General features: G+C 54.2%; 4 gene segments (V, D, J or C); all 4 read left to right on the plus strand.

Moving 5' to 3' along the window:
• The first annotated feature begins 210 nt into the window (after nt 1–210).
• The window catches only part of LOC138999217 (Ig alpha-1 chain C region-like), an 89,818-nt gene continuing 63,739 nt past the window's right edge, over nt 211–26,289 (plus strand). The window contains 2 exon segments of the C gene segment in view: nt 211–223; nt 2,179–2,313. Of these exon segments, the coding sequence occupies nt 211–223; nt 2,179–2,313 (148 nt within the window).
• Nucleotides 3,542–26,289, plus strand: part of LOC139008765 (immunoglobulin gamma-1 heavy chain-like) — a 56,009-nt gene continuing 33,261 nt past the window's right edge. The window contains exon 1 of the C gene segment in view: nt 3,542–3,618.
• Nucleotides 4,091–14,963, plus strand: LOC139008751 (immunoglobulin heavy constant mu-like). The segment is given in 7 exon segments: nt 4,091–4,167; nt 10,112–10,429; nt 10,508–10,846; nt 11,115–11,429; nt 11,707–12,039; nt 14,537–14,652; nt 14,738–14,963. Coding segments are annotated over 7 exon segments (1,473 nt in total).
• Nucleotides 4,174–26,289, plus strand: part of LOC139008756 (Ig delta chain C region membrane-bound form-like) — a 33,008-nt gene continuing 10,892 nt past the window's right edge. Inside the window, exon 1 of the C gene segment in view lies at nt 4,174–5,990.

Raw genomic sequence — 26,289 nt, forward strand, 5'->3', positions numbered from 1 at the left:
GATTAGGGGTGGGAATAAAGATGAGGGATGGTAATAAGGATGAGGGATGAGGATAAGGATGAGGGATGGGAATAAGGATGAGGGATTGGAATAAGGATGAGGGATGGGGATACGGATGAGGAATGGGAATAAAAATGAGGGAAGGAGCTAAGGATAAGGGATGGAAATAAGGATGAGGGATGGAAATAAGGATGAGGAATGGGGGTAAGGATGATGGATGGGGGTAAGGATGAGGGATGGGGATAAGGCTGAGGGATGGGGATGAGGATGAGGGATGAGGTTGAAGCTGGAGACTAGGCCTGGGTCCTGGGGCTGAGCTGGAGGAAAGGAGCCTGCAGGGCAGAGTGGGCACCTCCCCTCCCCCATCAGGCACCAGAGGCCTGGGGAGACCCGCAGGTGCTTCCTGAAGGGTCTGGGGTGGCCCTACCCCTGGTTCCTGAGAGTGAGTCAGGAGGCCCCAGAGCAGGGGCCACAGCAGGAAGAGCCTGCAGAGAGGGGCTGAGGGGCTGAGGAAGCCTCCGTGTGCTATGAGCCACCCCCACAAGTCCTGGAGGTCAGGACTCCCGCCCCCAAGGCCAGCGCAGGCCGTACCTCCCCCATCACCCACCCGGGGCCCAGAGGCCAGAGCCTGCACCTCAGCCTCGTCCCCGACCCTGGCTGTGCCCCTCGGTGCATCTGCAGCCCCACCCTCTGGGGCCCCTCCATCTCTCCAGACCCAGGATCCTGGGACCCCGCTCTGCCTGAGTCCTGGGAGTGCGGCCCAGGACCCTGCTCTCCCTGCCCCCATGGGAGCCCCGTGGTCCTGCTCACCATCCCATGGGCTCCCTAACCCTCTCTCTGCACCAGGCCTCCCGACCCACATGCCCCCAGCCCAACCCAAATCTGTCCACACTGGACCAGGCAGAACCTTCTAGAGCGAGACTTTATGCAAAGCCCCCGTCATGTTCAGCCCCCTCGCTGGGCCCTCAGGTCACCTGTAAATGCAGCTCATCCAGCCACCTGGGCTCTCCAGGCACCAGGCCAGCCTCTGGGCCTCCACTCGGCGGTTCCTCTGCCTGGAGTGACACACGTGTACACTCACACATCCACTCATGCCCACTTGTGTACACGGACACTCATGTATTCATGTACATGCGCACACACACGTACACTCATGCACACACACACACACACACATTCACACACACACACACACACACACAGGCTTCTCAACACACTGGGCTCTCACCCTCCCCCAGCCAGCGGTCAGGGCACCATCGCGCCCTCCCGAGCCTCAGGGCTGTGAGGCTGTGTCTGTGTCGCCCCCTAACCCTCCCCCGCCCCCAGGCAGAGCCTGCCCCTGAGCACACCTGGCACTTGGCCCAGGCAGCCTGTGTTCTACCTCCCCACACCTGGGCCCTCTGAGTGCCGGTACCAGCCCCTCTGACAGGAGCTGATGCAGTCCTCCCTCCCCCCCCCCTGTGGCCTGGAGTTGGGGGACAGCAGCCTGCCAGGTGTGGGTGAGGGACCCTCTCCCTGCACTGCCCTCCGGTGACCCCTCCCCAAGGACCAGCCGTCCCAGGGGACGGGGCGGGAACCACCCTGTGGAGCCCGCACCTGTGGGGGCAGCGAAAGGTAGAATTAACGAGATGTGACCAGAGAGAGAAAGCAGCCTCTGGGCTGAGACTCTGACAGACCCCGGGGGTCCCCACAGATCCGCGATGGACTGGGGGTTCCACCAGCCCCCCTCCCCCCAGCACGAGGCCTTTCTCCACTGAGAGCAGCCCAAATGCAGGGGCGGGCCATGAGAGGGTCTCGGCACAGCCTTGAACCTGCTCTTATTCCAAAGAAAAGGGAAAAGCAGGACGGGGTGTCGGGATTTCCTCTGCTCTGTGCCCCCCCGCCCCCCAACCGGGCCTGGCCCTTAGGGGGAGACCTGCCTCCACCCACCTGCCCTCACCCGCCTGGGGGTTTTGGCTAAGCCAGGAACCACAGTGCTAACTGGGTGGGGCACAGTGATTGACAGCTCTACAAAAACCTGGCACCGGACACGGACGCCTTCCTGGCCAAGGGGTGCCGCTGGGCGCTGGGGATCAGCCCGGGCAGGGTCGGCAGGGGTGAGCCAGGTGTCAGGAAGGACGTCCAAACCCCGCCCTGGGGCCTGGGGCCAGGGGCCCCGGTGGGTGTGTCTGTGAGCAGAGCAGCCTTGGTGTCTCCCCGTCTCCCCGGGGACCCGGCCGCGGGGATTTCTGCGGCCTCGGCTCAGGGCCCACTCACTGTGCTATGCTTACTTCGAGCACTGGGGCCAGGGCACCCTGGTCACCGTCTCCTCAGGTGAGTTGGCGTCTACTGTCCGACCGGACAGGTGGGGGTGGGGAGCAGGCTCAGGGGTGCCGGAGCCAGGTGTCCCTTTGGTCTCAGACGTGGGACAGGAGGAAGGGGTGCGTTTTTGGGAGGCAGGAGGCTGTGCTGTCCGCCTGCCTCCTCCCAGCCCGGGGTCCACTCGGCCATGGGCAGGGCAGCAGCCTGGGGTCCGGGGCCCGGGCAGGTTTATGTCTGGGCGGCCCGGGAACTGTGTCCCCGTGTGATGCTTTTGATGTGTGGGGCCCAGGGACCCTGGTCACCGTCTCCCAAGGTGAGTCCCCTCCTCTCTCCTCTCCTCTCCTGTCTCCTCTGTCCGGGGTAGGAAAGGACTTTCCGGAGATTTAACTTTTTTCTCTGTGTGGGGCCCCTCCGGGGGCTGCCCCTGCGGCCACTGGGCTCTCCGCTCTGCAGACGGCCTCCCGAGGGGGACGGGGCGGTGGAGGCAGAGAGGGCTGCGAGCCTCGGGGTGCGGAGTCCTGAGGAGATGGGTTTGCGGGGGTGGCTGGTGCCAGGCGGCCAGGTTTTTGCACGCGGCCTCAGGGGGCCTGGGGCAATGTGATGACTTGGACTACTGGGGTCCGGGGACCCTGGTCACCGTCTCCTCAGGTGAGCCGGCTTCCTCTCTCCTCCTCTGGTCCCGGGGCGAGACAGGACTTTCCAGAGATTGGTTTTTGTTCTGTGTGGGGCCCTGGGGGTCCCCAGCGGGGGGACAGGGCGGTAGAGGCAGAGAGGGCTGCGAGTCTGGGGGTGCGGAGTCCTGAGGAGAAGGGTTTGTGGGGGTGGCTGGTGCCAGGCAGGGCCGGGTTTTTGTACGTGGCCTCAGGGAGCCGGGGGCAATGTGACTACTTCGATGTATGGGGCCAAGGCACCCTGGTCACCGTCTCCTCAGGTGAGTCTCCCACCCCCTCTCTCTCCTCTCTCTCCTGGAGGGTTTTTGGTGCTTTTTGGGGAAAATGAGTGTGTTTGGGTCTCCGGTCCAGGAGGACGGGGCCAGCCTGGGGACTCGGGAAGGGGCCGGGGGCACCATGGCTCCCCAGGACGCAGAGGACGATTCAGAGTCTCTCCTCTGGGCTCTGTGGCCGGGGGTCTCTCTGGGTCTTGGCCACCCTTGGCCTCCGGGCCCTGTGGTCCCCTCTGCCCTCCTGGGCGCAACCTGAGGTGGACGTGAGGCCCGAGCTGGGCGCCGGTTCTTGCCCGGGACCCTGGCGCGGTTGTCACAATGTGACAACTGGTTCGAATACTGGGGCCAGGGCACCCTGGTCACCGTCTCCTCAGGTGAGTCCTCACGCCGTCCCACTGCAGCTGCACTTGGGGAGGTTGGGGATCGGGTCTGGATATCGAAGACGCCCAGGCATTTTGGGGGTCAGGAAAGGGAGCTGGGGAGAAGGTCCCCCAAGAGGGGCTGGAGACTGACCTCCCCTCCCCGAGGACAGCGACATGAGACTGCAGGGGCAACATGACAGCCCTGCCCGGCTCCGTGGGCTCCGCCGTGCCCGCTTGGGCGGGTGACCGGTCCGTCGCTGGGACTTGTGAGTCCCAGTCAGGGCTGTGGGCTCAGGGCCCAGGGCCGGGCAGCCGGGGATCCGGCTTCGCGGGGCCAGGTTGGGGGACCAGCTGGCTGAGGGGCTCAGGACCCTCCGGACCACAGGGACTTGGGTGGTCGGCTTCCCCATGGCGCCCGGAGACAGTGCAGGTCCCCGGGCAGCCTCCGGCGATGCCGGGCCAGCGCCCCCGTTTTTGTGGGGTGATGATGGAGATTGCACCGTTGTGATTACTACGGTATGGACTACTGGGGCCAGGGGACCCTGGTCACCGTCTCCTCAGGTAAGAACCGTGGCCCTTCTCGGGCCTTTCTTTTCTGCTCCTCTCGGTGGGTCTTTCTGGGCACCAGTGGCTGGGCCTCCGGACGTGTCCCCCCGGCCGGCCGGGGCCTGGGCAGGCCGACCAGGGAGGACAGGGGCCGGGGCGCAGGGACCTCAGAGCCTCTTGATTTTCGGGCGCCTTTTGGAGACTGAAATAGCGCACTTGTCTGGGAGTCACTGAGCCCCTGAAAGAGGCTGCCGGCCTGAGGGGCCGTGCCGGGGCGAGCGGTCAGGCCGGCCGAGGGCCAGCGGGGCCGCGGGACATTCTCACGGTCAGAATCGGGTGTTTGCAGAACCAGGAGCAGGCGGCTCAGGGGAACACTGTCCTCAGAACGAGGAGGCAAGTTCTCATTCTTTTCAAGTCCTTTACTTTTCTATAATCTAATTTCTTTCAAGTCCATTACTTTTTTTTAATTTAATTTAAAAATTGCCAGATTGTATTTAGACTTCTTTATTGGCGAGGAGGGCTGTGTGGCCGGGATGGGGCCGAGGCCCGAGGGCTCAGACAAGGGAGGCAGCTTCTCCAAGGAAACACTTTGCTTGCCGAGTGGAAAGACAGGGTTGGGGAGAGTGTGGCTTTATTTTATTTCATTTTATTTTGTTTTTATTTTTATTTAAATATACTTTTTATTGATTTTAGAGAGGAAAGGAGAGGGAGAGAGAGATAGAAACATCAATGATGAGAGAATCATTGATCAGCTGCCTCCTGCACAGCCCACACTGGGGATCAAACCCGCAACCAGGGCAGGCATGTGCCCTTGGCCGGAATCGAACCCAGGACCCTTCAGCCCGCAGGCCGACGCTCTATCCACTGAGCCACACCGGCCAGGGCAAGTAAAGTGTGACTTTAAAATGTGAGAGATTTTCAAGGACACTAAGGTGTTTTTTTTTCATCTTATTATTTAATTAATAATTGGAAATCGTGTCTTTCTGGAATTGATAGTGGTGCCAGTTTGGCTGAGAAACGGTGACTGGGTGCTGTGGGCCCCGATTCAGGGCTGAGATTTTGTTTGTTTTTTAATATATTTCATTGATTTTTTACAGAGAGGAAGGGAGAGGGATAGAGTTAGAAACATCGATAAAAGAGAGACATCGATCAGCTGCCTCCTGTTTGTTTTTTTAATTTTTTAAAATATATTTTATTGATTTTTTTACAGAGAGGAAGGGTCAGGGCTGAGTTTTGACAAAGATAGATGATTTTTCACTGAGCTGAGGGTTGTTCGGATGGAGCGGAGCCTGTGGCGGCGGTGGCTGGGGCCGCGCACCTGCAGCCCGCGGCCGGAAGCGGGCCGCCGGCCAGAGTCTATTTTCGGAGGCAAGGAAACACGGCTGACACATTTATAGCTTCTGGTGCTGAGACGTGGTTTCGGGGGTTTTGCCCACAAATCTAAACGTGTCGCTGGAGCAAAACAACACCTGGTGGCTGAGCTCTGAGATAAGGCGGAGGCGCGGGAACCAGGAGTTCCTCTTTTAGCATCTGGGTTTCGCTTTCCGGACTTGGCTTACCAGCTTCTCATTTATATTCATTTTCAAAGTAACATGTGTGAGACATGAAACCGCCCAGGGCCGTTTACCGGGGCCCATGTGCCTATTTTTAACCCGCTGGCCCTGCCAGTGGTCATTCTCCGCGCCGTCTGCCCCCCGCCCCCCGCCCGGTTTCACAGGGACTGTCCTGTGTCTAAGTTAGTGTTTTCTCTCCGTGAGGAAGAGGCACTTTGCGATTTCTGATAAAGTGGCCTTGTTTCCAGACCGATTTCCAAGTGTGCCTCTGAGGACAGACTGCAGGTGAACTGTGTGGGATGGCCCCGGCTTGGCTCAGTGAAGCCTCGTGGTCTGTGCACTAAGAGGAAGCCCGTCAGGTCTCCCGGCAGAAAGGAGCTGGGCGCGTTCGACTTGAACTTGTTGGGGTGGAGGTGGAGGGTCTGAGAGCGGCCGAGCCCCAGGCCAGGAGGTGCAGCCCCGGCTTCCACCGCCAGCCGGCCGCTCTCCCGCGTCCCCAGTGACCGAGTCCAAATCCTAGTCCCGAGTGAGTGAGTAGTGGAGTTGGAGGAACTGCTGCAGGACAAAGGCCTCCCCGCCTCCCCCGGGACGTTCGAGTGACCGGCAGGTGTGGTGAGAGGGGCTGCCGCTGCCAGCCCCTGGGCCACAGGGTGTGACAGCTTTGCCTCCACCTGAAGGGGGATCTGGGACCATTGGTGCCCAGTGGAGGCAGACAGCCTGTGTGTGTGACCCCTCGAGCTGCCCTGTGTGGGTCCCTCCCAGTGACCTCTCCCCAGAGAACCTTCCAGGGAAAAGTGGCCAGTGCTGCCCGTACCTTCCCGGCTGCGGACGGTGTGGCTCGGACAAGCCCGCCCTGTTGCCTTTCCCTAAGTTGTGAGCACAGCTTCGGTCTTCAGGTCATTGTCGCGCATTAGAAAGTGGCCCACGCCTTGTGCTACGGAGCAGGGTTTAGGTGGCGAGATGAGAAAAATGCATTTCCTGGCCATTTTGAGCCATGATTTTTCTCTGGAGGGAACGTGGTTAGAGCCGGCGGCTGACGCTGGGGCGCATGGCGGGGAGCCACTCTCCCATCCAGTGCTCCCCGAGCCCCACCGATGTTTACTGACTTAAAGCGAACGGGGGTGCTTTAACCAGGCTGCTGAGGGGCAGTGACTGGCACTGCTTGAGGGCCTAACGCCAGCGGGAGCAGGGCCCGGGGTGGGAGCGGGCGTATTAGGGGTGAAAGGCAGGAAGAGGCCCCGGGAAGGAACTGACCCGGACTGAGCCCAGCTGCACAGAACTCCGGGGTGAGATGCTTCCACTAAGGTGAGCAGGTCGGGTGGTCTGAGCCTTTCTGACCAGAACCACGGGGCTAAGCAGGGCTAACTGGGCTGCTCCGGGCGGCTGAGCTGAGCTGGGCTGAGCTGGGCTGAGCTGGGCTGAGCTGGGCTGGGTGAGCTGAGCTGAGCTGAGCTGGGCTGAGCTGAGCTGAGCTGGGCTGAGCTGGGCTGAGCTGAGCTGGGCTGAGCTGAGCTGAGCTAGGCTGGGTGAGCTGAGTTGAGCTGGGCTGAGCTGAGCTGAGCTGGGTGAGCTGAGCTGGGCTGGGTGAGCTGAGCTGGGTGAGCTGAGCTGGGCTGGGTGAGCAGAGCTGAGCTGGGTTGGGTGAGCTGAGCTGGGCTGAGCTGAGCTGAGCTGGGCTGGGTGAGCTGAGCTGGGCTGAGCTGGGCTGAGCTGGGCTGAGCTGGGCTGGGTGAGCTGAGCTGGGCTGAGCTGGGCTGAGCTGGGCTGGGTGAGCTGAGCTGAGCTGGGCTGAGCTGGGCTGAGCTGGGCTGGGCTGAGCTGAGCTGAGCTGAGCTGGGCTGAGCTGAGCTGAATGAGCTGAGCCGGGTGAGCTAAGCTGGGTGAGCCGGGTGAGCTGAGCTGGGCTGAGCTGAGCTGAGCTGGGCTGGGCTGAGCTGGGCTGAGCTGGGCTGAGCTGAGCTGGGCTGAGCTGGGCTGGATGAGCTGAGCTGAGCTGAGCTGGGCTGAGCTGAGCTGAGTGAGCTGAGCCGGGTGAGCTAAGCTGGGTGAGCCGGGTGAGCTGAGCTGGGCTGAGCTGGGCTGAGGTGGGCTGAGCCGGGTGAGCTGAGCTGAGCTGGGCTGAACTGGGCTGGGTGAGCTGAGCTGGGCTGAGCTGGGCTGAGCTGGGCTGAGCTGAGCTGGGCTGAGCTGAGCTGAGCTGGGTGAGCTGAGCTGGGTGAGCTTAGCTGGGTGAGCTGAGCTGAGCTGGGCTGAGCTGGGCTGAGCTGGGCTGGGTGAGCTGAGCTGAGCTGGGCTGAGCTGAGCTGAGCTGGGTGAGCTGAGCTGGGTGAGCTTAGCTGGGTGAGCTGAGCTGAGCTGGGCTGGGTGAGCTGAGCTGAGCTGGGCTGAGCTGAGCTGAGCTGGGTGAGCTGAGCTGGGCTGAGCTGAGCTGAGCTGGGCTGGGTGAGCTGAGCTGAGCTGGGCTGAGCTGAGCTGAGCTGAGCTGGGCTGGGTGAGCTGAGCTGGGCTGGGCTGGGTGAGCTGAGCTGGGCTGGGTGAGCTGAGCTGGGTGAGCTGAGCTGGGTGAGCTGGGTGAGCTGAGCTGGGTGAGCTGAGCTGGGCTGAGCTGAGCTGAGCTGGGTGAGCTGGGTGAGCTGAGCTGGGTGAGCTGAGCTGGGCTGAGCTGGGTGAGCTTAGCTGGGTGAGCTGAGCTGAGCTGGGCTGGGTGAGCTGAGCTGAGCTGGGCTGAGCTGAGCTGAGCTGAGCTGAGCTGGGTGAGCTGAGCTGGGCTGAGCTGAGCTGAGCTGAGCTGGGCTGGGTGAGCTGAGCTGAGCTGAGCTGAGCTGGGTGAGCTGGGCTGGGTGAGCTGAGCTGAGCTGGGCTGGGTGAGCTGAGCTGGGTGAGCTGAGCTGGGTGAGCTGGGTGAGCTGAGCTGGGTGAGCTGAGCTGAGCTGAGCTGGGTGAGCTGAGCTGGGTGAGCTGAGCTGGGCTGAGCTGGGCTGGGTGAGCTGAGCTGAGCTGAGCTGAGCTGGGTGAGCAGAGCTGAGCTGGGCTGGGTGAGCTGAGCTGGGCTGAGCTGGGCTGGGTGAGCTGAGCTGGGCTGAGCTGGGCTGAGCTGGGCTGAGCTGAGCTGGGTGAGCTGAGCTGGGCTGGGTGAGCTGAGCTGAGCTGAGCTGGGCTGAGCTGGGTGAGCTGGGCTGAGCTGAGCTGGGTGAGCTGAGCTGAGCTGAGCTGGGCTGAGCTGGGCTGGGTGAGCTGAGCTGGGCTGAGCTGAGCTGAGTGAGCTGAGCTGGGTGAGCTGAGCTGGGTGAGCTGAGCTGGGTGAGCTGGGCTGAGCTGAGCTGAGCTGGGTGAGCTGAGCTGAGCTGAGCTGGGTGAGCTGAGCTGGGTGAGCTGAGCTGGGCTGAGCTGGGCTGGGTGAGCTGAGCTGGGCTGGGTGAGCTGAGCTGAGCTGAGCTGGGTGAGCTGGGCTGGGTGAGCTGAGCTGGGCTGAGCTGGGCTGGGTGAGCTGAGCTGAGCTGAGCTGGGCTGAGCTGAGCTGGGTGAGCTGAGCTGGGTGAGCTGGGCTGAGCTGAGCTGAGCTGGGTGAGCTGAGCTGAGCTGAGCTGGGTGAGCTGAGCTGGGTGAGCTGAGCTGGGCTGAGCTGGGCTGAGCTGGGCTGAGCTGGGCTGAGCTGAGCTGGGCTGAACTGGGTGAGCTGAGCTGGGCTGAGCTGAGCTGAGCTGAGCTGGGCTGAGCTGAGCTGAGCCGGGTGAGCTAAGCTGGGTGATCCGGGTGAGCTGAGGTGGGCTGAGCTTGGCTGGGTGAGCTGAGCTGCCTGGGCTGGGTGAGCTGAGCTGCCTGGGCTGGGTGAGCTGAGCTGAGCTGGGCTGAGCTGGGTGAGCTGAGCTGGGTGAGCTGAGCTGGGTGAGCTGAGTTAGTGTCTAGTTGAGTCTGTATTCGTTCCCCCATCACACAACCATCCTTTGGACCCAGGACACCCAGCTCTGGGCTCCATGTGGCAGAGCCGAGGCAGTGAGGGCTGGGCCTGCAGGGGCCCCTCTCTCTCTGGCCGCTGCCTGGGGCTCTGGGTGCTGGGGCTGAGCACGGCTGCAGTGCTGAGAGGGAAGGCGGCCCTGGACTGGGCCTGGGCCGTGTGAGCCGGGATCTGGGTGCACGTGCTTCTGCGTCTGGGGACAGCGCTGCCGGGGGAGGAAGGGCCAGACCTGCCGCTCCAGCAAGAGCCACTCTCATCCCCCCAGGCTCAGAGCCGGCTCCTGTGGGTGGGGGCCGTGGCAGCCTCCCCAGACCCGAGCCTTGGCCAGGGTTCCGGCCTGCTACACTGCCTGCCCCACGGGGGCAACTGAGGGGCGACGGGGCCTGACCAGCCAAGTCTGGGAAGTCATCCTCTCACGCCCCTTTCTCTTTTGTCCCGCTCGGGTCCTCAGCGAGCACGTCTCCCCCCAACGTCTTCCCCCTCGTCTCCTGCGGGAACGCCCTGTCCGATGAGCGCCTGGTGGCCATGGGCTGCCTGGCCAAGGACTTCCTGCCCAGCCCCGTCACCTTCTCCTGGAAATTTAAGAACTCCACCGCCATCAGCAACCAGGACATCCAGAGCTTCCCACAGACCCTGTGGGGAGGCAAGTACACGGCCAGCTCGCAGCTGCTCCTGCCCAGCGCCGACGTCCTCCAGGGCACGGACGAGTATGTGACGTGCAAGGTCACACACTCCAGCAACGAAAAAGTAGTGCAAGTGCCCCTCCAAGGTGAGCGGGGCCTCCCCCCTGGCGGGCAGGCGGGCGAGGGGGGCGGGCGGCCTGGCTGACGCTGTCCCCTCCCTGCAGCTGGCGGCGAGCCGCTGCCCCCCCACGTGAACGTCTTCATCCCGCCCCGCGACTCCTTCACCGGCTCGGGCCCCCGCACGTCCACGCTCATCTGCCAGGCCACGGGCTTCAGCCCCAAGAAGATCGCGGTGTCCTGGCTGAAGGAGGGGAAGCGGCTGAACTCCGGCTTCGTCACGGACAGCCCAGAGGTCGAGCGCAAAGCCCACCCCGTGACCTACAGGGTCACCAGCAGGCTGACCATCACCGAGAGCGACTGGCTCAGCCAGATGGTGTTCACCTGCCAAGTGGAGCACCAGGGGCTGATCTACCAGAAGAACGTGTCGTCCATGTGCGGCCCCAGTGAGTGGTCCTGCCCCGAGGGTCCAGGGCGGAGACCCCCAACACACAGGTGTCCACTCGGGTCGGCAGACCCTGCCCCTGATGAGGCCAGCAGCTCCCCGAGCCTTGGCTTCCCGGAGAGGCCAGGGGCGGGGAGGGGGCCCCGCAGGGCCACTCGGGGCCGCTTGTCGGACAAGGCCCAGTGTCCCCTCCGGCTGGACCCTAGTGTCCAGGAAGGGCTCGGCCAAGTCGACGCCTTGGCCTAATTCCACCCCCTCTCCTGTTCCAGGTTCGTCCACCATCCGAGTCTTCACCATCCCCCCGACCTTCGCCAGCATCTTCCTCACCAAGGAGGCCACGCTGTCCTGCCTGGTCACAGACCTGGCCACCTATGACAGCCTGAGCATCTCCTGGACCCGCCAGAATGGCGAGGAGGTGAAAACCCACGTCAACATCTCCGAGAGCCACCCCAACGCCACCTTCAGTGCCACAGGAAAGGCCACAGTGTGCGTGGAGGACTGGGAGTCGGGAGAGAAGTTCACCTGCACGGTGTCCCACACGGACCTGCCCTCGCCAGTGAAGCACACCATCTTCAAGCCCAAGGGTAGGCCTTCCCTGCCCTTCCCGCCACCCAGACCCTCCCACGCACAGCATCCAGAGCCTGGACCCCATGGCAGGCCGGGAGCAGAGGCACACATGCACATGGACACAGGCCCACACGCACAGACATGCACACATGGACATGGACACAGAGACGCATGCACATGGACATATGCACACGGACACGCAGATACCTGCACATTCATACACTAAGACACATAGACACACATGCCCTCTACTCCCTGCCCCTGACCTGAGCTCACCCCACCCTCTCCCCACAGAAATGGCCAAGCACATGCCCTCGGTGTACGTGCAGCCGCCCAGCCGGGAGCAGCTGAGCCTGCGGGAGTCGGCCTCGGTCACCTGCCTGGTGAAGAGTTTCTCGCCCCCAGACGTGCATGTGCAGTGGCTGCAGAGAGGGCAGCCCGTGTCCTCCGACATGTATGTGACCAGCGCCCCCGTGCCCGAGCCCCAGGCCCCCGGCTTGTACTTCGCCCACAGCATCCTGACCGTGAGTGAGGAGGAATGGAGCGCCGGGGAGACCTACACCTGCGTCGTGGCCCACGAGGCCCTGCCGTACTCGGTGACCGAGAGGACCGTGGACAAGTCCACCGGTAAACCCACCCTGTACAACGTGTCCCTGGTCATGTCTGACGTGGCCAGCACCTGCCACTGACCCCGGGCTGCCCCTCAAGGGCGGTCCGGAGCCTCTGGCTGACCTGTCACTGTGTGTGCATGTATGCAAACTGGCTGTGTCAATGGGGTGGGGTGTTGCATTCTATAAAAACTAGAAATAAAAAGATCCGTTCAAAAGATGCTGGTCCGAGTGAGCAATGCTCTTGCCTGCTGGGGCCACGGCTGTGCTGCCCCCACCCCTGCCTCACCCACTGGCTTCCCACTCGCCTCTCAAAGCCCTGAGCCCCTACAGAGTGCTCACAGCAGACAGTGGCAATGCTCCCCGCCTCTCCACTGCTGCTATGGGCTCACAGGACATGGGTGTACAACACGCATGCACACATGCACACACAGAGACACATGCATGCATGCACACAGACATAAACAGATATGCACACATGGACTCAGAGACATATGCTGTGGACATTGGCACACAACACATGTGCACACATGCATGCATGCACACAGACACATGCCCAGATAAGGATACCCACAAAGGCACACAGGCACATGGACACAGGCACACACAGAGACATGCACATACATGGGCATGGACACAGACACACATATTGTGAACATAGGCACAGAAACACATGCGCATGTGCACATGTGTGCAAAGACATAGGCACATGGGTACATATACGCACACATGTACATATGCACGGGTGTGTTCACAGTGTCACATACATGTATGCACAGAGACACATGCAAAGATATGGGCATATGCACAAAGAAGCACACAGGCACACAGGCATGGACATACATGCATGAATATGAACAAAGAGACACATGCAGTGGATGTGGGAACATGAAGACATGCAAAGACATGGATACAGACACACAAATACCTACACATTCATACACACTGACACGTGCACACTCATACACACATGCACATACATGAACACATACACACAGAGGTACAAATGCACATGGATGTAGAGGCACACATGCAATGGACATGGGCACACCGGCACATGTACACATACACACATGCAAAGGCATAGACACATGCACACAGAGATACCTGCACATGCATGCATGCACACAGACACACAGTTAATGCACATTCATATACACATGCACACACAGTCACATACTCACATGGGCACTCACACAAACAGATGAGTCATGGGTGCACAGGTGTACACTGACACATGGACACATTTGCACAGACACATGCACATGCAGGCACACACATGCATATGCTCACAGACACATACACACACGGATGTCCAGCCTGTGCACCCTGGTTACTCGGTGCCTTTGCACACGCCTGCCTCTGCACCGCGCTTGCTGCAGGGCTTCCTGCCCAGCCTGCTTGTCCTCTGTCTCCCCTTGGAGGTGCACCCAGGGGCCAGCCCAGCCCAGACTCTGACCAGGGTACCATCCCAGGCCCTGGGCAGGGGCTCAGGGGGCCACCTGGCAGGTGGGCTGCAGCTCTTCGGGGCCACCCCGGCCCTGTCCAGGCTGTTGATGAAGCAGCAGGACCTGCACCCGCCTGTGAACAGAAGTAGTCGGTGTGTCCGGGAGGCAGGGAGGCTGATCAGGGGGCTCTGCCCCACAGACACCTGGCCCTGGACACACCTGGTGGGGAAAGAGACCCTCTGCAGCAGGGAGTGGGGGGCACAGGGGCCCAGGCAGGGCTCCGTCCCCAGCAGACGGCACTGCCTCCTGGGCCGCCCCCTAGACACCCCATGTTCCTGGCCCTTTGGGGTATTGGGCTCCAGATGCTGCCTCAAAGGCCCATCTGTGTTGGGGCTCCAGACCCCACTGTATGTGTCCGTCTGTCCAGCCCAGCCTCACTCTGCCCGGAGCCTCGGGTGTCTGTCAGAGCTCTTGGTCCCAGAGATATGATTCCTAGTGGGGCAGACAAGCCAGCCAGGGCCCCCCACGGCTTCCCACCCTCGCCCTCCACTCCAAGAAGGAGAGAGTGAGACTCCCACTGAGGAAGCAAGGAGGGTCCCTCGGGCCCAGACCTGTGCCCGCCCCAACTGCCACCTCCAACCGCAGGGCACAGGAGACCCCACTCCCAGCTTCATCACCCCAAGTGTCCCTGGCCGTACCTCCTCTAGGAGAACCCAAGACCCTGAATGCACTCCACTGGGTCCCCCCATCCCAGCCCTGCTGCACCCACCCCTGTGTCTGTGAACTGCTGTCACCACCCTGCACCCAGGGCTCTCAGGACAGGGGCCTCTGCCCGGCCTCCCAGCGAGCAGCTGTGGGAGCCCAGCTTGCGCCAGGCTCGGACCTGAGGCACAGCCTGAGCCCTTCAGGGCCCCTGCCTGCTGCCCTCCGCTTCTGCTGCCGCCCCCCGCTCCCCCCCGCCCTGCCCTCCTGGGGGCAGCACTGCAAGGGCCCTGGGCAGCAGGAGGATGGGTGGCCTGGGAGGGGGTTTTGGGGTGCAGCACTGAGCCCCGTGTTGTGTCCCTGCAGGGGGGGAGGTGAGCGCCGATGAGGAGGGCTTCGAGAACCTCAACACCATGGCCTCCACCTTCATCGTCCTGTTCCTGCTCAGCCTCTTCTACAGCACGACAGTCACCCTGTTCAAGGTGAGCGGGCGGGCTGCAGGGCCGGGGCTCAGGGGCACCCAGCCCCGCCCCGAGCCGTGCCTCACGCTGCCTCTGTCGTCCGCAGGTGAAGTGACCGCCGGGCAGGAGCGTGGACATAAGGAGGGGGAGCCCGCCGCCTTGCACCCCGGCCCGGCCTGCCGCTGGGCCCTTGTACATAACCCCCCTGAGCCGCCTCCAGCTTCCAGTGTGAGGAAGCTGCTTCCCTGGACACCCGCAGCCGACGCTCGGCCGGGGTCGCTGCGCAGTGTATGCTCTGTCGCCTCGAAATAAATATGTATGTTCTCTTGTGACACTGCTTCCTCGTGGAGGGTTTTTTTGTTTGTTTGTTTTTAATTCTGTTTTATTGCTTAAAGTATTACAAAGAGTATTACATATGTCTCCTTTCCCTCCCGCCTTGACAATCCCCTGGCCTCCCCTACCCCCCAGTGTCTTGCGTCCATTGGTTATGCTTATAGGCATGCATACAAGTCCTTCGGTTGATCTCTTACCCTGCCCCTCCCGCCCCCAACCCTCCCCGGCCTTCCCGCTGCAGTTTGACAGTCTGTTCGAGGCTGCTCTGCCTCTGTATCTATTTTTGTTCATCAGTTTATAATGGTCTTTATTATCCATAAATGAGTGAGATCACGTGGTATTTTTCTTTCATTGACTGGCTTATTTCACCCCAAACCACACCCGCCTGTTGCGTGAGCCTCATTCTGACGGGGGCGCGTGGGAAAGGGGGGTGTCCTCTGCCCAAGCCTGGGTGGGGGCAGATCAGCCTGAAGGACGAGGCTGAGCTGGGGGGACGAAGGCCTGGGCTCCCCAGCACCACCTCCCCGTGGTCAGCAGGGCCTCGCCCGGGGCACCCGCCGGACGCGCCTCACTGCCTGTCGCCGTTCCTGGAAAGCCCAGCCACTCCGTCTGTCCCAACCTCGCCGAGTGTCTGGGGTGTGTCCGTGGGACCCGGTGACCAGTCTAGAGCATGCCTGACCGGGAGGCAGGACAGAGGGGGAGGCGCCATCCACTCTGGGGCCAAAACAAGGCAGGTGGCAGCCAGGCCAGGAGCCATGGCGGGGCGTGAGGTGCCAGGAGGCAGGAGCCATGCACAGGGGACGTGGGGCGTGTGTCGGAGGCTCACGGGGCCAGGGGCGCACAACCGGGCGGCCATGGGCCATGCAGCGTCCAGGCCTGCTATGGTGGCCAGGGCTGGGCAGAGGCCGCCCTGGGGGAGGCCGGGCAGACCCGGCAGGGCCAGGGTCCCGGGAGGGGCCAGGGCAGGAGCCCCTGGGCCCGGCTCTGGGAGGAGGCACTTCCAGGAGCGGAGGCACCGCCTGGGCTCGCAGGGTGTCCAGGCCTGAGCGTTAGCCTGGCCCTGCGGGCTGACTGTCCCCAGCAGAACTGGAAAAGGACACGGGTCCCAGGGGAAGTCTGACAGCTTCCAGGCTCTGGCTTCGTTTCCATGAAGTGGATCCCATCGAGGCCCAGCCCGTGGGCCGCAGCGGCTCCAGCAGGGCCCAGGCAGCGCGAGGTCACGCAGCACTGCTGGCGGCTCTTACACGCTTGGGCTGGCCCGCAGGACAGCGCCGTCAGTGTCCGAAGGCCGTCTGGGAAAGCAACACTGGCCCGACGGCCTAGACCACAGACGAGCCTCCAGCCGGGCTCTGGGGTCAGATGGAGGCGGAGGCGGGTGTCCCTTGCGGCTGGCCCTCTTTCCCACCTCTGCGGCCTTGGCGCGCTCCGTGCCTCCACCGCACATCCTGCGTGTGTGTCTGTCCCCACATCCCCTTCTCACAAACCCGCAGTCACACTGGATGGGGGCCCAGCCCAACCCAGGGCACCCTCGCCTTAACTCCCTGAGCACACCCGCCATCATCCTAACGAAGGTGCCTTCGGCGGTACCAGCGGGCAGGACATCAGGATATAAATTGGGGGACACACTCAAGCCACAGCAGTCCACCCTCTGACTCCCCAAAGTCACATCTTTCTCACTCGCAGAATACCCCATCCCAACACCCCCTGCAGGCGTAACCCACCCAGCATCCCCTCTCAGCCCCAAATCTCAGCGAAACCAGGCAGGGGAGTTACGAGAGTGAGAGATCCTGGGACCAGGGGCTCCCCAGCTGCAGGGCTGTGGCCCAGACTCGGGGCTGCAGGCAGGAAGGCCCCAGGGCCGGCATTCCCACCCCAGAGGGAGGAGAGGGGAGGAAGGGAAAGGGAGGCCATGGGCCCAAGCAAGTTCAAGCCTGGAGGGCAAGCCCCATGAGATGTTTTGTAATTGATTTGGGAGAGAAACTTTGACTTGTTGTCCGGCTGGTGCGTTCACTGTTGATGGCAGCCATTCCTGCAGGTGGGAGGTGGAACGTCATTACCGTTGTCATTCGCTTCTCTCTGATGGTCAGTGACTTGGGCATTTTTTCATCTGTCTCTTGGCCGCTCGCATGTCCTCTCTGGAGAGGTGTCTACTCAGGTCCTTTGCTCATTTTTAAATTGGATTGTTTGCCTCCCTTCTGTTAAGTTGTAAGAGTTCCTTATACAGTTTGGAAATTAACCCCTTACTAGACGTGTCCTTGGCAAATATGTTCTCCCATACGGTGGGCTCCCTTTCCATTTTGTTGATGGTTTCTGTGCAGAAGCTTTTTAGTTGGATGTGGTTTGTTCATTTTTTTTCCTTTGTTTCTCTTGCCCTGGGAGATGTATCGGTGAAATTCTGCTACGTGAGATGGCTGAGATTTTACTGCCTATGTTTTCTCCCAGGATTTTGTGGTTTTGTGACTAACATTTAAGTCTTTTATCCATTTGGAGTTTATTCTTGTGTATGGTGTAAGTTGGTGATCCAGTTTCTTTTTTTTTTTTCTTTTTTGCATGTATCTGTCCGATTTTCCTGACACCATTTATTGAAGAGACTGTCTTGATTCCATTGCATGCTCTTACCTCCTTAGTCAAATATTAGTTGACCATAATGGCATGGGTCAATTTCTGGGTTCTCTGTTCTGTTCCATCGATCTATATGCCTGTTCTTGTGCCAGTACCAGGCTGATTTGATTACAGTGGCCTCGTGGTATAGTTTGATATCTGTTTTTGTGATCCGTCCAACTTTGTTCTTAATTCTCAAGATTGCTGTGGCTATTAGGGGTCTTTTTTGTTGTTGTTGTTCCATGTAAATTCTTTGAATTGTTTTTCTAGATCTGTGAACTATGTGATTCCAGCATTATCCTAATTCCAAAACCAGATAAAGACACTACAAAGGAAAAAAATTACAGACCAATAACCCTAATGAATATAGATGCTAAAATCCTCAACAAAATATTGGCAAATCAGATCCAGCATTACATTAAAAAGATCATAGCCCTGACCGGTTTGGCTCAGTGGATAGAGCGTCGGCCTGCGGACTCAAGGGTCCCAGGTTTGATTCCGGTCAAGGGCATGTACCTTGGTTGCGGGCTCATCCCAGTAGGGAGTGTGTAGGAGGCACCTCATCGATGTTTCTCTCTGATCAATGTTTCTAACTCTCTATCCCTCTCCCTTCCTCTCTGTAAAAAATCAATAAAATATATATATTTTTTTAAAAAGATCATACACCACCACCAAGTGGGATTTATTCCAAGGATGTAAGGCTGGTACAATATTTGCAGGTTAATAAATGTGATACATCACATAAACAAAATGAAGGATAAAAATCACATGATCATATCACTAGATGCATTTGACAAAATCCAACACCCATTTTTTTATTTTCTTTTTTAAAGTATTACAAATAGTAGTACATATATGTCTCCTTTTTTCCCCATTGACCTCCCCCAGGTCTCCCCTACCCCCCGGCACATGCCCTCACCCCACTCCCCCAGTGACTTGTGTCCATTGGTTGTGCTTATATGCATGCATATAAGTCCTTCAATTGATCTTTTACTCGCCCCAACGCTCCCCGGCCTTCCCGCTGTAGTTTGACAGTCTGTTCGAGGCTGCTCCACCTCTGTATCTATTTTTGCTCATCAGTTTATAATGGTCTTTATATTCCATAAATAAGTTAGATCATATGATATTTTTCTTTCTCCGACTGGCTTATTTCACTTAGCATAATGCTCTCCAGTTCCATCCATGCTGCTGCAAATGGTAAGAATTCCTTCCTTTTTACATCAGCGTAGTATTCCATTGTGTAGATGTACCACAGTTTTCTAATCCAGTCATCTGCTGATGGGCATTTAGGCTGTTTCCAAATCTTAGCTATGGTAAATTGTGCTGCTGTGAACATATGGGTGCATATGTCCTTTCTGATTGGTGTTTCTGGTTTCTTGGGATATATTCCTAGCAGTGGGATCACAGGGTCAAATGGGAGTTCCATTTTTAGTTTTTTGAGGAAACTCCATACTGTTCTCCACAATGGCTGCACCAGTCTGCATTCCCACCAGCAGTGCAGAAGGGTTCCTTTTTCTCCACATCCTCTCCAACACTTGTCATTTGTTGATTTGTTGATGATAGCCATTCTGACAGGTGTGAGATGGTACCTCATTGTTGTTTTGATTTGCATCTCTCGGATGATTAGTGTCTTTGAGTGTGTTTTCATGTGTCTCTTGGCTTTCTGAATGTCCTCTTTTGAAAAGTGTCTATTTAGGTCCTTTGCCCATTTTTTGATTGGATTGTTTATCTTCCTTTTGTTAAGTTGTATGAGATCCCTGTAAATGTTGGAGATTAAACCCTTATCGGAGACAACATTGGCAAATATGTTCTCCTATGCAGTGGGCTTTCTAGTGTTTTTTTATGGTTTCTTTTGCTGTGCAGAAGCTTTTTATTTTGATGTAGTCCCATTTCTTTATTTTTTCCTTAGTCTCTCTTGCCCTAGGGTCTGTGTCTGTAAAGATATTGCTATGACATATGTCTGCAATTTTGCTGCCTATGGAGTCTTGTAGGGTTTTTATGGTTTCCCATTTTACATTCAAGTCCTTTAGCCATTTTGAGTTTGTTTTTGTGTATGATGTAAGTTGGTGATCTAGTTTCATTTTTTTGCATGTATCTGACCAAATTTCCCAGCACCATTTATTAAAGAGGCTGTTTTGACTCCATTTAATGCTCTTGCCTCCTTTGTCAAATATTAATTGAGTATAATGTTTTGGGTCAATTTCTGTGTTCTCTATTCTGTTCCATTGGTCTATATGTCTGTTCTTGTGCCAGTATCAGGCAGTTTTGAGAACCGTGGCTTCGTAATATAGTTTGATGTCTGGTATTGTGATCCTCCAACTTTGTTCTTCTTTCTCGGGATAGCTGTGGCTATTTGGGGTCTTTTTTTATTCCAGATGAATTTTTGGAGAATTTGTTCTGGATCTTTGAAATATGCCATTGGTATTTTAATAGGTATTGCATTGACTCTGTACATTTCTTTAGGTAGTATGGACATTTTAATGATGTTGATTCTACCAATCCATGAACATGGGGTGTTCTTCCATTTGTTTATGTCTTCCTCTGTCTATTTTTTCAGTGTCGTATAGTTTTCCGAGTAAAGGACTTTTACATCCTTGCTTAAGTTTATTCCCAGGTATCTTACTTTTTTTGGTGTAATGGTAAATAGGATTGTGTGTTTTTTTTCATTTCTCTTTCTGTGAGTTCATTATTGGTGTATAAAAAGGCCATAGATTTCTGGGTGTTAATTTGTATCCTGGTACATTGCCAACTTCATTTATTAGGTCTGGTAGTTTTTTTATGGAGTCTTTGGGGTTTTCTATGTATAGTATCATGTCATCTGCAAATAAGGATAGTTTTACTTATTCTTTTCCTACTTGGATGACTTTTATTTCTTCTTTGATATCTTTGGTAACCCAGTAATTATTTAATAGCATGCTATTTAGCCTCCAGGTGTTTGATTTTTTTATTGTTTTTATTGTAGTTGATTTCTAGTTTTATGCCATTGTGATCTGAGAAGATGCTTGGTATTATTTCTATCTTCTTGAATTTGAAGAGACTTTGCCTGTGACCTAATATATGGTCTATCTTTGAAACTGACCAATGTGCACTTGAGAAGAATGTATATTCTGTGGCTTTGAGGTAAAATGTTCTGAATATGTCAATTAGTTCCATCTGATCTAGTGAGTCATTTAGGATTGCTGTTTCTTTGCTGATTTTTTGTTTAGAGGATTTGTCCAATTGTGATAGTGGGGTATTAAAGTCCCCTACTAGAACTGTATTGCTGTCAATATCTCCAGAGGTTTTTTTATGTATTTGGGTGCTCCTGTATTCTTCTTGTTAGATTGCTCCCTTTATTATTATGAAGTAGCCTTCCTCATCTCTTGTTATGTCCTTCACTTTGAGATCTAATTTGTCAGATATAAGTATTGCTACCCCAGCTTTTTTTTCATTTCCATTTGCCTGAAAAACCTTTTTCTACCCCTTCACCATCAGTCTGTGTGAGTCCTTTTTTCTGAGGTGGGTTTCCTGTAGACAGCAGATATGTGAGTCATGTTTTCTTATCCACTCAGCTACTCTATGTCTTTTGATTGGGGCATTTAATCCACCTACATTTAAAGTTATTATCGCTAAGTACTTGTTTGTTGCCATTTTTATTCTTTGCGCCTGTGTTCCTTCTTCTCTTCCTATTTCTTCTTTTTACAGCAGACCCTTTAGCATTTCTTGCATTGCTGGTTTGGTGGTAATAAACACCCTTAGTCCTTTTTTGTCTGTGAAGCTCCTGATTTCACCCTCGATTTTGATTGATAGCCTTGCTGGGTACAGTATTCTTGGATTCAGACCCTTCCTGTGCATGACTTTGTATATTTCATTCCATTCCCTTCTGGCCTGATATGTTTCTGTTAAAAAATCAGTCGCCAGTCTAATGGAGGATCTTTTGTAGGTAACTTGCTGTCTCTCTGGCCACTTTTAAGATTCTTACTTTGTCGTTGGTGTTTGCCAATTTAATTGTAATGTGCCTTGGCGTTGGTCTTTTGGGGTTCATTTTGTCTGGGACTCTGTGAGCTTCTTGAATTTGTGTGAGTTTTTTCTTCCCAATATCAGGGAAGCTTTCTGTCATTCTTTCTTCAAACAGGCTTTCTATTCCTTGCTCAGTTTCCTCTCCTTCTGGCACCCCTATTATGTGGATGTTGTTTCGTTTTGTGTTGTGCCAGAGTTCCCTTAGGCTCTCCTGTTTTTTAAGTTTTTTCTAGATGTTGCTCTGCTTCAGTATTTTTTCCTACCTCATCTTCTAGCTCACTGATGCTGTCCTCTGATTCTTCTAGTCTACTGTTGATGCTTTCTATTGAGTTCCTTATAGCAGCAATGTCATTTTTCATTTCTTCTTGGTTCTTTCTCATTTCGTCTTGGTTTTTACACATATTGTTGAATTTGTCTTCCATTCTTTTCAGCAACCTTATGATCATTTCTCTGAATTCTTTCGCTGACATATTGCCTGCCTCCATTTCGTTTACTTCCTTTTCTGGTGATGCTTCCTTTTCTTTCATATGCCGGCTGTTTCTTTGTCTCCCCATGATCTCTCTTCTCCCAGTGTCTGGTTATCTCTCTCTCTCTCTCTCTTTCTCTCTCTCTCTCTCTCTCTCTCTCCTTTCCCTAGACAAAATCTGACCTTTCCATGAGAAGGTGCAGAGCTCATCCGAGTCCACATATTTGTGCTGCTAGAGATCTGGAGTTCCTGGGTTCTCAGCTGGTTGCTGGGTGTTGTGGTTGTAGAGACTCAGGATATATAGGCTTCTGATGATAGCCACTCTCCCCTTCAAAATGGTGCAGTCTCCATGGCAGATATGGTCACTCCGAGAGAGATTTCAGCAGCAGTGAAGGTTGCCTGGTCAGAGGACCCCGGTACAGCAGTCCCCAACAGTCCCTTGGAGTATAGCTGTCCCTAACCCACAAATATACACTCCCCGTAGGTCCACATGCTCTCCTTTTGTTCTCTTCCTCTCACGCTATCTTGCAGTCTGCCTACCCATTGGCAGCCATATTCAAGGATATTATTTCTCTAAACTTGATCTTCTAAATTTCTGTAAAATCTGAACACTTCTCTCTATTCCACTGCCAAGAACTCGTTCAAACTCCAGTCTTGCCCTTCCACAGACAACTGACAGTAGAATGCTTGCTAGCAGTTCTGTCATCCACTTTTGACCTGTCCTGCTGATTGTTCACCAATCTTTGTGCTCTTGCAAGAGTAGTCACCAGGTAATGGTAAGCAATAAGGGCACAGTTCAGGCTTCCGGGGAACCTTCTCCAGCTCTAAAAGCCTCACACCCTCCAACACCCATTTTTAAAAATACATGTTTTTATTGAATTTAGAGAGAGAAGAAGAGAGAGGGATAGAGAGATAGAAACATCGATGAGAGAGAAACATGGATTGGCTGCCTCCTGCATGCCCCAAATGGAGATTGAACCCCCAACCTGGGCAAGTGCCCTGACCAGTAATTGATCTGGTAACCTCTTGGTTCATGGGTCGGTGCTCAACCAATGAGCCACACCAGTTGGGCCAGCACCCATTTTTGATAAAAACTCTCAGGGGGAACATACCTAAACATAATAAAGGCCATATATGACAAACCTACAGCCAACACCATATTCAATGGGCAAAAGCTAAAAGCATTTCCCTTAAGATCAGAAACAAGACAAGGAGGTCCACTTTCACCACTCTTATTCAACATAGTACTGGAAGTTCTAGCCAGAGCAATCAGACAAGAAGAAAAAATAAAAGGCATCTAAATTAGAAAGCAGGAAGTAAAATTCTCATTATTCATAGATGACATGGTATTATATATCAAAAAAAAAAAAACCAAAGACTCCACCAAAAACCTTCCAGATTTATTAAATACATTTAGTAAAGTAGCAGGATACAAAATTAACATCCAGAAATCAATGGTGTTTTTATACACCAATAATGAACTCTCAGAAAGAGAAACTTCAAAAAATCCCATTTACCATTGCAACAAAAATATATATTAGTAATCAACATAACCAAGGAGGTAAAAGGCCTGTGCTCAGAAAACTATAGGGCATTGAAAAAAGAAACAGAGGGAGATACAAACAAGTGGAAGCTCATACCATGTTCATGGATTGGAAGAATCAACATCGTTAAAATGTCCATGCTACTCAAAGCAATCTACGGAGTCAATGCAATCCCTATTAAAATGCTTTTTCTGTGTCCATTGATATGATCATGTGATTTTTATCCTTCATTTTGTTTATATGATGTATCACATTTATTGACTTTCAAATGCCATTGATTTCTGGATGTTAATATTGTACCAACCTTGCATCCCTGGAATAAATCCCACTTGGTGATGGTGTGTGATCTTTTTAATATATTGCTGGATCTGATTTGCTAATATTTTGTTGAGGATTTTAGCATCTATGCTCATCAGGGATATTGGCCTGTAATTTTCTTTCATTGTAGTGTCTTTATCTGGTTTTGGAATTAGGATAATGATAACACTGACCTTATAAAAAGAGCTTGCAAGTCTCCCCTCCTCTTGAATTTTTTTGAATAGTTTGAGGAAGATAGGTGTTAGTTCTTCTTTGAGTGTTTGGTAAAATTCTCCTGTAAATCCATCTGGTCCAGCACTTTTGGGAGTTTTTTTAATTACTGTTTCAATTTCATTAATTGTTATTGGTCTATTCAGATTTTCTGATTCCTCCTGATTGAGTTTTAGAAGATTGTATGTTTCCAGGAATTTGTCTATTTAGCCCAGGTTGCAAGTTTGTTGGCATAGAGATGTTCATAGTATTTTCTTACAACATTTTATATTTCTGTGGTGTCAGTTACTATTTCACCTCTTTCGTTTCTGATTTTATTTGGGTCCTCTTTAGTCTGGCAAAATGGTCATCAATCTTGTTTTTTTTGTTTGTTTGTTTTTTGTTTTTTTTTTGAAGAAGCAGCTCTTGGTTTCATTGATCTTTTGTGTTGATTTTATTAGTCTGCATGTCATTTATTTCCACTCTGATCTTTATTTCCTTCCTTCTACTTACTCTGGGCTATTCTAGTTGTTCTCTTCCAAATTCTTTTAATTGTGGGGTTAGATTGTTTATTTGAGGTTTTTCTTGTTTCTTCAGGTAATGCTATGAACTTCTCTCTCATGACTGCTTTTGCTGTGTCCCATAAATTTGGGGTTGTTGTGTGTAAATTTTCATTTGTTTCCAGGAAGTTTTTTATTTCCTCCTTGATATCATTGGTAACTCATTCATTGTTTAATACCATACTATTTAGCCTCCATGTGTTTGAATGTTTTAGGTTTTTTATTGTAGTTGATTTCTAGTTTTATGCTATTGTGATCTAAGAAGATGCTTGATGTAATTTCAATCTTCTTGAACTCGTAACAATTTGTTTTGTGTCCTAGGATGTGGTCTATCTTTGGCAATGTTCCATGTGCACTTAAGAAGAAAGTATATTCTGCTGCTTTGGGATAAAATGTTTTGTAAATGTCAATTAAATCCATCTGATATAGTGTTTCATGTAGAGTAACTGTTTCCTTATTGATTTTTTTGGTCTGGAAGATGTATCAAGTGAATTCAGCATGATGTTAAAGTCCCCTACTATAAATGTTTGCTGTCAATCTTTCCCTTGAAGTCCTCCAGCTGGTGTTTAATATTTTTAGATGCTCCTATATTGGGTGCATATATGTCTGTCTACCAGGGTTATATCCTCCGGTTGATTGATCCATTTCTATTATGTAGCGACCTTCATTGTCTCTTGTAATGGCTTTCATTTTTTTAAATACATTTTTAAGTGATTTTTTACAGAGAGGAAGGGAGAGGGATAGAGAGTCAGAAACATCGATGAGAGAGAAACATCAATCAGCTGCCTCCTGCACACACCCCACTGGGGATGTGCCTGCAACCAAGGCACATTCCCTTGACCGGAATTGAACCTGGGACCCCTCAGTCCACAGGCCGACGCTCTATCCACTGAGCCAAACCAGTTACGGCACGGCCTTCATTTTTGAGGTCTATTTTATAAGATATCAGTATTTCTGCCCCCACTTACTTTTTTTTCACTTCCATTTGCTTTGGTAATTCTTTTCCATCCCTTCACTTTCAATCTGTATGAATCTTTTGTTTGGAGGTGGGTCTCTTGTAAATAGCATATATATGGGTCATATTTTTTTTTCCATTAGCTACCCTATGTCTTTTGATTGGAGCATTTAATTCATTTATATTTAAGGTTATTATTGATAAGTACTTATTTATTGCCATATATATCCTATATAATAAAGAAGTAATATGCAAATTAAACCTCACACTGTATCACCATCACAAGATGGTGGCGCACACAGCGGGGGCGGGGCCGGCTGCTCAATGCTCCTGCTGGCGCAGTTCCCACAGCCCCGTGGGAGTCAGGAGGTCCAGCGGCCCCACAGCCCCATGGAGGGGCAGGAAGTCTGGTAGCCCTACAGCCCCATGGAGGGGCGGGAGGTCCGGTGGCTGCTCCACACACCTGCAGCTGGAGTTCCCTCATCCCTGCCGGAGGGTGGGTCCCAGTTTCTGCTCTCCACTGGGGTGACTAGGCTGGCAGGGGAGGGCATTTGGGGGCCATCAGTCTAGCAGGGGAGGGCAGTTGGGGGTGATTGGGCTGCCAGGGAAGCAGTTAGGCGTTAATCATTTATCCTTCATCCAGCAGTTAGGAGGTGATCAGGTTGGCAGGCAGAAGTAGTTAGGGGCAATCAG

The sequence above is a fragment of the Myotis yumanensis genome, unplaced genomic scaffold, assembly GCF_028538775.1.
Source record: "Myotis yumanensis isolate MYYU_CA2020_CCGP unplaced genomic scaffold, mMyoYum1.0.hap1 SCAF_1, whole genome shotgun sequence".
Taxonomy (NCBI): Eukaryota; Metazoa; Chordata; class Mammalia; order Chiroptera; family Vespertilionidae; genus Myotis; species Myotis yumanensis.